The sequence below is a fragment of the Ochotona princeps genome, chromosome 15 (assembly GCF_030435755.1).
Source record: "Ochotona princeps isolate mOchPri1 chromosome 15, mOchPri1.hap1, whole genome shotgun sequence".
In the NCBI taxonomy this organism is placed as follows: Eukaryota; Metazoa; Chordata; class Mammalia; order Lagomorpha; family Ochotonidae; genus Ochotona; species Ochotona princeps.
The window spans coordinates 29,475,564-29,490,863 of NC_080846.1; the positions used below are offsets into that span (position 1 = coordinate 29,475,564).

At 34.0% G+C, this 15,300-nt stretch overlaps 1 protein-coding gene across 2 annotated transcripts in view; it reads right to left on the minus strand.

Annotated features, from left to right (window-relative positions):
- Window positions 1–3,530: 3,530 nt before the first annotated feature.
- Window positions 3,531–15,300, minus strand: part of CAPS2 (calcyphosine 2) — a 38,037-nt gene continuing 26,267 nt past the window's right edge. For both annotated transcript variants that reach the window (XM_058673468.1, XM_058673467.1), the window contains exons 14-17: window positions 13,828–13,982; window positions 11,595–11,714; window positions 8,669–8,765; window positions 3,531–3,899 (exon numbers count right to left, since the gene is read on the minus strand). In XM_058673468.1, coding sequence (XP_058529451.1) covers window positions 3,724–3,899; window positions 8,669–8,765; window positions 11,595–11,714; window positions 13,828–13,982 — 548 coding nt within the window. In that variant the 3' untranslated portion in view covers window positions 3,531–3,723. The remainder of the gene's footprint in view (window positions 3,900–8,668; window positions 8,766–11,594; window positions 11,715–13,827; window positions 13,983–15,300) is intronic.

Below are 15,300 nucleotides of genomic sequence, written 5' to 3' on the forward strand. Positions count from 1 at the left end.
GGTGATTCCACAAGAGTTGTATTGTAAACCTTGTGGAACCCCAGCAGTCTGTCCTTTGTGTATGCATAGAAGACTCCCCAAAAGCAGCAGCAGCACTCCAGGGGGAAGGCTGCTGCTGAGCCTATTGTCCCAGTGAAACAAGCAGAAGTCTTCAGAATCCTCAGGCTGACCTGGGATCACTGAGGACTCTAACAAGACACAATTTTCATGGATACTCTCATTTTGCTTAGAAGTCTAATTAGCTAGTCTTCAGATGTTGCCGTGAACATTGTCTCTAAGCATTGAGAGTTTATTGCAAAAATGATAGCTAAAATCCTCAGCTTAACTGACAAATAATAAATATTTATATTTATGAGGAACAATGTGATGTTTGATATGTTTATAATGTGAAATGAGCAAATCAGGCTAAATTAGTAAATTCACAGATGTGCCATTTCTTTATGAGGAACACATTTAAAATCTACTCTTCTAGCAGTTTTGGAATACACTGTGCATTATCATTTATTGCAGTCACTACTTTGTGAAATAGGTCACTATAGCTTGCTTCTACCATAAAAGCAAAACTATGTATTCTACATTAAGGTAATTTGTTGTCCCTTTGATTGAAGTTTATGCTAAACAACACATGCATACTGTTGACATTCTTTATGCAATATACTAAAGTCTTTAAAGCAATCAATTTAGATGTCTTAAGTGGGGAAAATTAATTTAGACAATGGTGGTGGTGTGGGTGTGAAAGTACTAAGCTTTGAAATCTCATAATCCATTTTTTAAGAACTCCAAGTTGTTTGGGATGGTGGGTGCAATGTCCGGAATCAACTAAGTGAAGGAAGATGAGCTTAGGAAGACAAGATCATTCAGATTTTATGTATTTGAATCGGGAGTTTAACTTTTCTGCAAGATATAGGAAATTAGCAACAAATTTTATTCAGAAAGCAATGTACATTTTGAGAAGATCACTCCAACAGCAAATGTGTAAGATTGAAAAGGAATTGGGGAGGAGAGAGTTAATAAAAAGGAATACAAATGAGAAGTAATAAGAGCTTGCTCTAAGGCATAACATTGAAAGCACTAAAGAGACAAATTAATAAACAAAGGATAGGACTTGAGACTAAGTGGATACACAGAGTATGAGCAAAAGCTAGTCTCAGAGATTTAAACAATTGTGTTTGCTAAGCACAACTGGGCAGATTGAACAAATTATGATCAAGTGTGTAATGGTTCATTTAAAAATGCTTATTCTTTATTATAAAAAGCAGGCCCTGTAAAATTTTCCATAGAAAACTATATAACATCAAAATAAAAATGGAAGGAGCTTCTCATTATCAGAGACCAATACAGAGCAAACAAACCCTCTGAATTCTCTTTGCGCTCCCCTTTCTTGATGTATGTCGTGTTAGGTCAGTTCCCATAACTTCTTTAAGCATCTACAAAATGGATCTTGTTCTCTTCTACTCCATCTCATAATGACACTTTACCATGGTCTATGTTGTATTCTGTAAACACTACGAATTCGATTCCCACAAAAACATGTTATGATATTGCTTGATTTCCCACAAAATCGGAATACTTTCTGTAACATTTTATTTATAAGAGTAAAAACAGTAAATTCAACATGTAAAATTCAGTAAACAGTATAATTAGCTGGGAAAGCAAATCTATGCTACACCAGGCAAGCACCATTTAAAGAACCTGAGATTTGTAAAATATATACCTAACTGTAAAATTCAGGTAGCAACAAATAGCATATGATTTTGAATATTTTATGCTATCCCAAAACTCTTCCAACTCTGGAATACTATTAAGGATAGAGTTTGGAAAGTCAATTATCATACTGTGAGTTAAATGGTTTTCTATTAAGAAGAGTACTAAATATTGGATATTACTGTCTCTACGTTGAAATATGACACAGGCAGTGAGGCAAATTCAAAACCAGAATGGTTTATTTCATAACAATTGCTAATTTAGAAACATATAGTAGAAACACACTGCTGACATATTTCCTAATTCTACAAGGAAACAATAATATGAAACAGTGAGAAATTGGCTGTCACATCTCACATAAATAAATCAAGGTATCAATTTATAGTAAGTCATGTTCATGTGCTTATATCTGGAAGCAACTCCTTTATACTTACATTAGGAAAGCCTATTTTTATAATCACATTCACAGGAAAATACACTACACCAATTTTAACAACATGTTTATTAAGGAGACCAAAAATCTTTTTCATCATTAAAAAATAGTACAGGCATGCTAACAACTCTTGGTATTGATGATTTTAGTACAAGAACAACTTACAGGATTTATAATGTGCAAACCTGGATGAATTTTTCCAAGAAAAAATGTGACAAAAAAAGTATAGACTTTTTCTTGCGAAACTGTCTTCTAGTATATTGTTCTAATTTTAATAATATAAATGAAAAAAATTTCAAAGTAAAAAACTTTTGAAGGTAAGAATAACACTAAAAGAATACTTTCTTTTGGATATTTCAGTAGTAAGTTTAAGTACTTCCACAAATCTCAAAAGTACATCTTTGAATTTATTGGCTTTGTACCATATCATACATCTGATAATGTTGGCAAGTATAGATTGATGAAGTCATTTGCTAAAGTCATTCTCTATTAAACATATGTGTTAATTTCTGAACAACTTATTTTGTTCAACACATTTTTCTAATTTATTTTATCATAGAATATAGGTTAAGATCATAAATTTGGAAACAATGCTAATTCTCTCTCATGTATCTGTAGTGAACATGAAATGATAAATGTGGGATTTAGAAAAAATAATTATAACACAATATACATTTAGAAAAAATGTTTTGGTTGTTTTAGCATGTCAAAACAAGATGTTCAGAATATCATTTTATAACAAAATATGGTTTCCCATTTGGGAAAAAATTAGTAATTGTCCTATGAGTCCACTTACACAATAACTCAATTTTAGAGATCTTTGTTTAATAAGAGAAATATCTTTTCTCATTTTCTATTATTTCCAGCTAAATAAATATTCTATGCAGGTAATAGGACTTCAACTAAAATAAAATAATGGAGACATAGTCAATAGAATAAATACATTGTGTTTGATTGAACAATAGTATAACATTTAGAAGAGTTTACATGACAGTTCAGTATTTAAATGAGCATTGTAGGAGTAAATCTGCTTCATTATAAATATTAACATTACAGAAAATAGCTATAATCTCACTACTTGAAAAATCTATCCTGCGTGTACTCTGACTCCTTTAACATTTCCATATGTTTAAAACAAGTTGAACTATTTCCATGTTTAAGCTTTGGACTCAATCCAAATTCATCAAATTTGGAATGGTAGCAATTATATTCTGGAGAAGTGCAATTTAAAAAAAACATGAAATGAGAGTAAACTTGGTTACTATACAGAAGCTCTTGCATAGTTTGATGCACATATCATATTCCCATTGGGGCTAGTGAAAAATAGTGACCTCTAAGATATAATCAAAATCAGTAGTAAGTAAAAAAAAAAAAGTATATCTTTATAAGCCTACAGAGAGCAGGTGTATAGTATGTGTATGAACACACACCTCTGTAACTCGGTGTTTCTCTTTACAGCGTCAACTTTTTTGGAAACAAATAAAAAAAAATTAAAGGGAGATCAAGGGAAATGTATTCCAATGTTGGTTATCCTTGGCATTCTATTCAACTCTTCTTAGTGCTGATGGCCTATGAATTATTGAAAACTAAATTCCCCATGGAGTATGCAAGACGTTAACAAAATCTTCATCATTTACTATTCCTATACTTAGACCTTCATAGTAATCTTCAAATTCTCCATATGACACTTCATCAGGCTTGCTGCAGCATTCTCTTAATGTTTCAAAAAAAGAGGATTTGATTTCTTCCTCTGTGGCATGGCCTGTGAAATAGAACAATTTTCTTACATGTCAATAAAATAACCGAGGATGACAAAGGAACATTTAAGCTTCTCATGAAATCCTTTTTAGTAATTTGAAGTCCTATCAAACTACCCTCCAGTTTATTTAAATATGAGCTAGAATTGATTTATTTCATGAATGTGCCACTCCCAGCCCTCTTGCAGTGACTACTGCAATAATCCTAGCAGACAGCATGAATATTTTAATTAAAAAAAAACAATGAAAGATGAACGCTATAGAAAGTGGACAGAAAATATTCAAAAGAGAATACTCAGAAGCCTATATGCAAAAGTAGAAAAGGGGGGAGGAAAACCTATGCAACCTTCTAAAACATTGTAAAGTCAAATTGCATTTTAAATAACTGATTTAAATGTGAATACCATCCTAGTTGTCTAACGAAGCAGAAAAAAATGGATAACAGTTGGCTCTTTCTCAAGAACCCACAAACAGAAGGCTTTCTAACAGACTTGGAATCATAATGCATTGTGAAGTGTTTTTTACACCAAAGAAACAAAAAGCTGCTTTGAAGATCAAGAATTTTGTGTCTATTAAAACTAGCCATGAAAAACAGAGAACAGACTGATTGTAAGAAGATAAGATAAAATGAGTTTCGGACACACATTTGATGCAGTTAGGATTGCTTCGGATGCCGATTTTCCATAAGGGAGTCCTTGGATTTAAGCTCAGCCCCATTTCTGATTCTATCTTCCGGTTAATGCACATCCCAGGAAAAGTAGTAATGACTCAAGTACTTTGGTTTTGCCACCCAGATAGAATTCAAAATTCCCAGTTTCAGCTTGGTCCAGCCCAAAAGAAGACACTGGACTGTACACCAACAGTTGGATGATCTCTCTCTTTCAAATTAAAACAATTATAAATTTATTCAAAATCAGTTGAATAAAGGCTAGGACTGTGGCACAGGGGCTTTTTGTCCTGCCTGTGATGCAGGTATCCCATATCAGCACTGGTTCGATTCCTGGCTGCTCTGCATCTAATACAGTCCCAAGTAGTTGGGTAGTTGTACCCCTCCAGCTGACAAAGTGCAGTTTCAGGCTCTTGGGTTTGGCCTGGCCCAATTGCAGCAGATCATCTGGGAGGTGAACCAGCAGATGCAAGATTCCCTTCTCTCCATCTCCCTTCCTTTACAACTCTGTCTTTCAAATAAATAAGGGCCCGGCATAGCCTAGAGGCTAAAGCCCTTGCATTGCATGCATCAGGATCACATAAGGGCCCATATTGTCCTGGCTGCTCCTCTTCCCTTCCAGCTCCCTGCTTGTGGCCTGGGAAAGCAGTCGAGGACAGCCCAAAGCCTTGGGACCCGCCATCCACGTGGGAGACCAGGAGGAAGTTCCTGGCTCCTGGCTTCAGATCGACTCAGTTCAGACTATTTCGGCCACTTGGGGCGTTAACCAGTGGATGGAAAATCTTTCTGTCTCTCCTTCTCTCTGTAAATCTGACTTTCCAATAAAAATAAATAAAAAGTAAATAAATAAATAATTAAATAAATCTTTTTTAAATGAAAGATTGAGACACCCAGAAATGTAGAACGTTCTACTTCTGATCCAGCTCCCTGCTAATTTGCCTGAGAAAGCAGCTGAAGATGATTCAAGTCCTTGGGCCCTTGCCCTCACATGGGAGACCCAGAAGAAGCTCATGGCCCCTAGCTTTGGCCTGGCACAACCCTGGGCATTGTGGCTATATGGAGAGTGAACTAATGGATGGAAATCTCTCCCCCTCTCTCTGAAACTTCGCATTTCAACTAAATCTTTGAGAAAATTAAAAAGTGAAAGATTGAATGACAAAGGACTAAGTAACTGTATTATATAAAGATGGAAATATGTATTACACAATAAATTGAATTTGTGATTGGATGTTAATACTGAAAATTAAGATGTAATCTTTATGAAAGCAAAAATTTTGGCAGTAGGTATTTCCCTCTTTATCTTCTGTACTCCTTATCCAGAAGTGTAAGTATTAAGACAATTTTTCCCAAGAAAAATATTTTCTTACTTAAATTATATTTCAAATAGTTGGAAATTCGATACCTTCTCAAAACCAGGAAATGACTCATATTCAGGAAATGACTACCTACTATCATTTGTAACTAAATTTTCTTTCACTCTTCTTTAAGATCAGAAAGTATTTACAACAAATGTTATATTTCTTTTTTTAAAAAGATATTTTGGGGCCCAGTACGGTGGCTTAGTGGCTGAAGTCCTCGCCTTGTATTCACTGGGATCCATGGGATGCCAGTTCTAATCCTGGCAGCCCTACTTCCCATCCAGCTCCCTGCTTGTGGTCTGGGAAAGCATTTGAGGATGACCCAAAGCCTTGGGATTTTGCACCTGCATGGAAGACCTGGAAGAAGCTCCTGGCTCCTGGCTTCAGATCAGCTCAGCTCCAGCCATTGTGGCCATTTGGGGAATAAGTCATCTGAGGGAAGATCTTCCTCTCTATCTCTCCTCCTCTCTGTATATCTGGCTTTCTTAAAAATGAATGCAAAGTATAGAATTTTCTACAACTATCAAAGTCTTTCCCACCAAAACAAACAAGATCTTCATCAACAATTCAATGACATAAAACTGAAGTTACTTTCAGTAACCTAATTAAGATGACCAAATATGAGAAGACAAAGCAGTAAAACAGAGTATTACAAATCACCTACTTTTTAAATGAGCAAATTGTTTAAAAGAAGTTGAGAATGACATGTGTTTTAATGAAAAAAGATACTGCTACAATTAGGAATCCTCTTATAGCGTCAAAGAAAAGCAAATTAAATTTTTTGGACCTCAAGGAAATAACTAGAAGTTTGCAGCAGTCTGGTGATCATTAGCTATAATGTCCATAACCAGTTTAATTTTTTTTCATTTCCCAATTTATTATAAATAAATAATACAGAATACTTAATTATGTTAACAAGTCAACATAATTGCATTATATATTCTTTTAATGCTAAGAAGCAAAATTCTAAATAAATACCCATTGGCCTTTAATAGTATATAGTTAAATTTAAAAATTCACAAAATAGTCTGTAAATATTTGTTAGAATAGGTAACAGTCTATAAATATATCAAAATTTATTTAACTTCACTTGTAACTAGGTGAATACAAATAATAAAATTTAACAAAATGCTAAATTATGGCCAAAATTGTGGGGCATAAGAATTCCATAACTAACAGTAGTATGTCTAGCATAGCCACCTTACAATGTAATTGGAAAGTATTAACTAAAATTTGAAATAAGTGTATTCCAATATTTTTACAAATTAGTAACTCCTGGGACAGTAGAAAACTAGAATCACCTACAGGAATAATTATTGCCTTATTGGTTGTACCATAGTAAATAGAAATTAGATTGACCTGTAGGAGAATGGTTAGGTCAATCACAGTATGACTATTACAAAAAGAATAATATGCAAACAGATTTTTTAAAAGGAGACTCAACCTAGACTAACATAGAAGAAGCTCCAAGATGTCATTAAGTGTTAACAGCAAACTAAACAAAATGTGTGATGCACCTTGTGTGTTAAGCATAACTGAAGGTTAGATCCTTCTGGTATGTATATAGTCATGGAAAATCAAAGAACAGGAACTGAAATACTCAGTTAAAAGAGATTAGCTTTTATTTTTATGCAGGGTAATGTGAATATAAAGAGCTGGAACTTTTGTGACCAAATGCTTTCTTTATAATAAGAATGTGTTTACAAATCAATTATTAAAAATAAAATAAAATAATAGAGTAGGAAATGAATATCTAGAATATATTGAGAAATTTACTGTATCCCCAAACTTTGATAGACATATGTATTTTCATAATATTTCCATTGTCAGAGGAAGACTTCTTAATTCAACAAAATATTGTGTTGAGTATGGATCATTGCACAGAAACCATAAAACAAATTCAGTAAACTGCCTATGTAGTTATATAACTCTGGCCCAAGGCCTTGGGACCCTGCACCTGTGTGAGAGACCTTGCAGAGCTCCTAGCTCCTGGTTTCCACTCAGCTCAGCTCCAGCTGTTGGCTCAGCTCTAGCTGATGTAGCCATTTGGGAAGTGAACCACAGGGTGGAAGTCCTCTCTCTGTCTCTCCTACGCTGTAAACCTGCCTTTCCAATAAAAAGTAAATAAATCTTTAAAAAAACACTGTTCTCAAAATCTGATTTTTTATTTTAGTTCAAATTCTTAAGAAATTAGAGTTCTATTTTGATTATAAATAACAAGAAACAAATAAGCACAGACAATGAACCAGAGAATTTTTAAATGAGAAAAATAGCTCTTGCTTTAGGTGCAGAAGTGTAATGTTTTAAATTAATGCAATTTAAAGGGTTCTTTTTATTTTAATGTTTAATATTTAACAGAATGCATACAATTCTAAGAGCACAATGATATTACTCTCCTTCTTTCCCTTTGTTCTCCCTCCTGTCCTTCCTCCCTATCCCAAATTCTCCTCTTTTTTTTCAAGTTTTAAGATAGGCTACTGTAGATTTACACCAGAGTAAAAGGCTTAATCCTTCACTGAACAACATGCTTTTTTAACCAGTAAAAGGCAAAAAAGCGTTAGTTCAGTGGGGATGCAGACAAGAGTCATAAACAATAACTGACTAGAAAAATGATCATTTCACTCATATAAAATAAATTATAAAGTAATTACACATCACAACTCTACAATAATATAACATTATTAACTATTTCTAATATTTTAGTCCGATATTATCTTTATTGACTAACATTTTGAGTCATAATAATTACCTGAAATTACTTGAGGATGCTGCTTTGCACAATAACTTTTTTTTATATCTATGATACTCACAAAGCCAGTTTTGCTGAAATCCAGCTTCATAAAGACCTATATAAAGAGAGAAATTTTATTCTTTCTGTGAAATCACTAGACATTCTATTTTTCTATTTTTCAGTAGGTTAATTCTGAGAAATAAACAAAACTGTATTAAACTATGGAAACAATATTAATATTATTTATTTTGGCACAATAAAAATTGAAACCCATGCACATTTTCTCTTTTTTTAATATTTCACAACATGTTGAAGATTTATTCTCAGAAATAGAATCATCAGTAAACTGAAATTCAGTCAACCATATATTTCTGGGTTTCATAGTAAATATCGCAATAGACAGAATCATTTTACAATACAAAAAATCAAACACCAACCTCACAAATCTACAAACTAGTTACTAGGTCTTTTATTAACAGTAGAAATATTTCTTCATAACTAAAATGCTTTTCCAAGAATTGGTGTTTTATACTACTAACAGGGATAGCTTTTAAACTACCTATAATTTATATTCATTTTGAGAGTAGTCAGGAAAAATAATATTAAAACAAGTCACTAGGAAAATATGCCATTTGAAAATTATGGTAGTTAGAAATTACTGAACAATTGCTTTTTGATGATTGGCCTACAAAAGTCTTAAACTATGTGTGTAAATGTAATCTCCCTCACTGGATTACAAACCGTAAGGGAATTTATTCAAAATAAAGCAAGGTTTTGTTTTACCCCTCGAAGTAAATATCATTGGTTATATGGCCAACATTAATGAGTTCTGTTTCTACATTATGGTCCTGTGTTCATTTGTTCAACAGTTGCCCTTTTGTTGTTAATAAGTGAATCAGAATCTCTGGGATGGAGTCATTTAGCCACTCCTCAGATGTGTCATCCTACTGAGAACCATTGTCCTGGTTGTAACGGAAGCAGGTTGTTTATTTCTATGACCTTTCTCTTTTTCTTTATTTTTTGATAGAGTTTAATAGGCACTGGGATCTCCTCTTCCCCTTCCCGTGTTCTTTCCTGTACCCTCAGAAGTCCAGCACACTGCCGTTGAAGTGTCTCCCAACGATGTAGCATGCATATTGTTTCATAATAAGCACTTTCCCACAAATTTTGTGAAGACTCCAAGTAAAAGAAGCATCATAGATACAGAGAAAAAAGGTACTGAAGCAGTACATAAAGAATCCTTACTCTGGTGTTTAATTCTATCAGTCTCTGGCATCATGATTGTGAGGAAGTAATTTAACCTCTCTGCGACTTTCTCCTTTGAAAACTGAAGGGTTGGGTAAAGATATCTCAAGGAAACTCTAGCTCAGGGATTCATTAAAAAGAGAACTGATAAATGGCCAACACAAATTGCCAAGAGAGCTATTTTAATTTTTGAAAATAGACTTGCAAATATTCCATCTCTAAAATCAATGAAGAAGTAAAATGCTCTTTAAATGAGTTTTGTTCTGCTGCTTATTTGAAATTTAATACTGTCCTTTGAAATGCTACTTGTTTTATTGTTCCTCCAATTCAATGCAAGTCTGAGCAACATAAAATATCATAAACCATTTCACTGGAGAATGAATTAGATACATAAAAACACAAAAGCTGCCAAAAGCAATATCCCCTATTTGCAAGAGTCAGAATTACAATGGATAATTTATAAAGTTGAGTTCATAGAAATAAAGTACCTGCTGTAGATGAAAGCATGAGTCCCAAAATGTTTTATTGTACTCTCATCCACAGTACCTCTGCATGTGACTGCATTTGAAGACAGGGCCTTCAGAGTGGTGATATAAGTTTAAAATGATAGCATTAGGGTTGGCCCTAATCCAGTGTGTCTGGTCCTTCTAGAAGGGAGAAGGCAAGCAGTGTGTGAAAGGGACAATTGGGGGAAGGCACCCAGCTGCGGCAGCACTAGGAAACTCAGACAGTTCTTATGAACTCTCTTCTTAGTACCAAGATTTATGAAAAAGGCAGCATCCAGTTTATACTTCCGATATACAACTCTATCACAAGGACATACAAAGTGCCAGGGAAAATTTATAATTACTAAGTAGTGAATTTGTTTTGGATTTTTGTTTTTGTCTTTTGGCCAGATGAAGAGATTTCGATTTTCTCTTACGTATTTTTGCCTGATATAAATGCACATGTTTTAATTCTAATTTAATATAATTTTAGTACTTGTCATGCATATGATGAACACCCAAGAAACATTTTTAGCCACCATCTTAAATTGAGCAATGGCCCTGGGACAGCTATAGAACATTTTATATGTGGTTATCTCATTCCATAATTCTAACAGCTCAACTGAAGCTCAGGGATGTTTCATAATGTGTATAGTCATATAACTAATGATTTACAGAGGAAGTGGTTTATGGAGCCAGTCATCTGTGAGCTAAAATTTTGTTTTATATTTTATTTTTCCAGAACATATGCCTGTTACTTGCTCCCTTCTAAGCAGTATGTATATGAGCTTATTAGACACAACATGCATTACAAGTAAAAATGATTACAACATTCTAAGTGCTGATTCATTAAAATATTTAAATAATAAGCCTAACAACCTATTTTAAAAGAAAAAACATGGGGGAAAGTGTTTGGTGATGATTAAGACACCGCTTGAGGTGCTCGTATTCCATCTTGGAGTGCCCCCTTTAGAGTCTTGGTTCCATTCCTAATTCTAGCTTCCTGCTGGTGAGCCTGTGGGCGGCAGCAGGGACGGCTCAGGTATTCAGCACCCTGCTCTCCATGTGGGAGGGCGGGAGGCTTTGACTGGGTTTCAGCCAACCAGATGTTGCAGTCATTTTTGGTGTGACTCTTTTTCTCTCGTACCCCCTCTGCCTCCTTCTGCTTTTCAAATAAATAAAAACAAGCATTTCATTACAAAAGTAACAGTCACCTTTCGAACAAATGATTTCCTGTATTCATTCATTTCACCAATAATTGCACGTTTAAATTCTCCATAATCAACCTTGCCGTTACCATCGCCACTGAGAATGAACCACAGAGACTCAAAATCCTAGAAATAATCACAGAGATGGTCATCAGAGCCCTTGATTACACAGTTACGACAATCATGTGAAAATCATGATCACACTCAAGTTATACAAGTCACAAGATTATTGCAGTCACATACTGTTTATGTGTTTTGTAACCCAAGCAAGGGAGTTCACGTAAAATAAAAAATCTCAGTGTTACATGTAAATCTGACCAAAACCATTAAGAAAGCCATTTAGTGGAATCTGAGATGAACAGTGTTGTGAAAGGAAAAACTTGCAAATTCATCCTTTTAAAAAAATTTCTTCTATTTTCAATTAACATAATAATACCAATATATCTTTGGAATATAATATGATGTTTCAGCATATGTGCACAATGTGGAATAATCAAATCAGGCTAACTGGCATATCAACCACATCAAATATTTACCATTTCTTTGTGGTAAAAGTGTTCCAATCCTCTTTTAGCTGTGCTGAAATACCTAACACATTATCATCAACTCTACCCTGCAGTGACAGCCAGAACTTACTCCTGTGGTCTAACCGAAACATAATGCCCATTGACAGACCTTTCTCTGTTCCCTTCCTCTCCAGCCCATTCCAACACCTGGTAACAAATTCATCTTTAAAAATGCCATTCCTCTCTATACAAAACAGTATGTTTACCATGTACTTGGTTTGAACAAGTAATTACTTTTTTAGTTTATTATAGTTGTGACACTTCAAAAGTCACTTTAATTTCTGGAATGCCTCCCAGAGCATGACAAGCATTTCTATTGGTCTTTAAACTTTGAAAGCTTTGAATGATATTATTTACAAATTTATGCAGCAAGATACAATTTTGATTACATACTTCATGTCAGTTTATCATTTCATTTGCTTCTTTGAGAACCACACTATGTAATAGAATAGTCCATTCACAGTGTTCATGATAACAAAGAAATTATAGCATGAGTTTTCTTAAACTCAGGTAAATTTATTTCTCAGCATCTCAATCAAGCTGTTTTAAATGTGAATGTAAATACAACAGTATCAAGGTGCTTGTCAAATAATAAATACATTATTTTCTACCTGATCCAAATTTTTTTCAAATAAAACTAATTAGGGAAAATAAAGCTCAACTTGCCCCCCCCACCCCCGCCATCTCAGTCACCCATAGATTTTTTCTTTTTTTTTTTTGGTCTACCATGACAGTGTTAACATGACAGAGATTTTAAGTTTCGGTGCAGTGGAACTGAAAATGAGCTTGACCTTTAAAATCATGGGTAATATTGACAAGCTAAGATAAATGTGCCTATTAACTCATGAAATACTAAAATTGAAGCATAAATTTTAAGGCTTAAAATAATTTATATTTCAGAACTAAGTAATTTGACATTGTGACAATACAATTATATCTCAACCCATTTTAGATATGTTACAGGATGGAAAATAATTCAGTTGATAGTATGAGAAGTAATTCATTGATAGTGCCTGTATAAAAGTGTGATTATCTTCTTGAACTATACCTATGGACTCTAAAGGGGGCACTTCGAGATGGAATACGGGCACCTCATGGGGTATCTTAGTTATCACCAAACACTTTTCCCCCATTTTTTCTCTTAAAATAGGTTGCTAGGCTTATTATTTAAATATTTTAATGAATCAGCATATTCATATTGTAAACATTTTTACCTATAAAGCATTTTGTGTCTAATAAGCTCATGTACATACAAGTTCTGTTTAGATGGGAGCAAGTAACAGGCATATGTTTTGGAAAAATAAGATATAAAACAAAATTTTAGTTCACAGATGACTGGCTCCATAAACTGCTTCTGGAGGCACACATTCCATGTCAAAGTGCTTGGGTTCGAGTCTCAGCTCCTGCTCCTCTTCTGACTCCAGTTTCCCACCTGTGTGCATCCCGAGAGGAACAGGTGGTGCTTCAAATACTTAGACCTGTGCTGCCTGCATGAGAGAGCCAGACTGAGTTCCAGGCTGTGAGGTGGTCCAGTCCTGGCTATTGCTCTCTGCTTCTCCAATAAAATTAAATTCTTCCTTAAGGAACAAAGAAAACTCCTAAAATTTCAGTGGAAAGTCAATAATGTCACCTAAGAGTAATACTCATATTAGAGAATTTCCTGTGGTACATACCTTTTCGGATATTTCAAAGTGAAACACTTTCAGAGCTTGCTGAAAATCTGACTTATCTAACAGTCCGTCACCTTCCTTGTCCAACTGCTGAAAGTATTTTCCCAGTCCAGTCAAAATACGAACACCTCTTTTATGTAATTTTTCCTTTAGCGCATCTGTTTAACAAGAAAGATGGTAGCTAGTGGTTGTTAGGCACAAATGTATCAAACGCCAATTGTCTCTCTTGTAAGAATGTTAAAGTTAATACAGTGGTAATCAGGGATGTGACTATGCAATCAAATCATGAGTAGGACCAAGAGAAGACTTGGGAAATAACATCCTTTTTGTAAGATTCATTAGATATAAAATCACACCAAGTGTATCAGAACCATAGCACCACTGTGTGGTCAAAATGTACAAGAAAATGTTTTTCTACACCAGAATTAAACTAAATACTTCAAATAAAATCATAGTTTTTATTGTCTAAATTTCCTTATGTAACCATCACCAAATCTGTCATTTCTTTGTTCTTTCCTTTGTTGTTACTAACTGAATTAAAGAATTAATGTCAGATGAGTCACTGAAAAATTATCAATTTAATTTTTCTTTAAAAAAAAAAAACAATGTGAACTCTTCAAATTGTAACTTATTTGTTAAGTAGCATTGTGACTCTGGAGTACTGTTTGTATTTAAAATGTGGAGTAATTCCTCTTTCTAGAAACACCTAAGAACTTGTGTTCTTGAAACCTTAGAATTCTTTTTGTATCTATCTCTGTTATTCCACTTAATGCAGTTGTGCCATTCAGATGCTCTTCCAAAAGTAAGTGGAAGGTGTGCATTATGAAAATTTTTGAATGGATTTTTTAAAAGTCTGCAACCAGAATAAGCTTCTTTTTGCATTCTATCTTTCTGCAAACTTTTGAAGTACTCTCAGATTTGCTTAGAAAATTCTGGTAGTTTCATTAAAGCAAATATTAGATTTAATATATCAGAGAAAAATTTAAAACTCATTAGATTTAATGCAAATACTATTCTGACGAATACAGAATGAAAAAGAGCTGTTTTATATTGGCAACAGGAATATTTGAAATTTCAAATACCAACTTTAGATAACAGTTACATCTTTCTAGCCTTCTTGCTTTGACTCATTTTTTCTTTCATGATATGTCATGATTCATCAAAATTCATAAACTATACGATTAGTTCTATGACTACTTAACACCTTCCTCCATTTCAGACTATGAAATTCAGTAAAGGACTTCCTATTCAAGCTAGGTCTGAAATCAAATTAGTATTAGAAAAAAAAATTGTAAAGCATCTTAGTGTCCCAAGCCACATAAGTCTCATTTATTCCCTGCAACAATCCTGAAAACTAATGGAAGAGAATTTATTCCTCCTTTTAGAAAAGAAGTAAGAAGTGCAAGGATGTGTACCAAATTACATCTCCAAAGAACCTCAGAGCCCACACATAGGCTGGGCATCCACCCCCTAGCA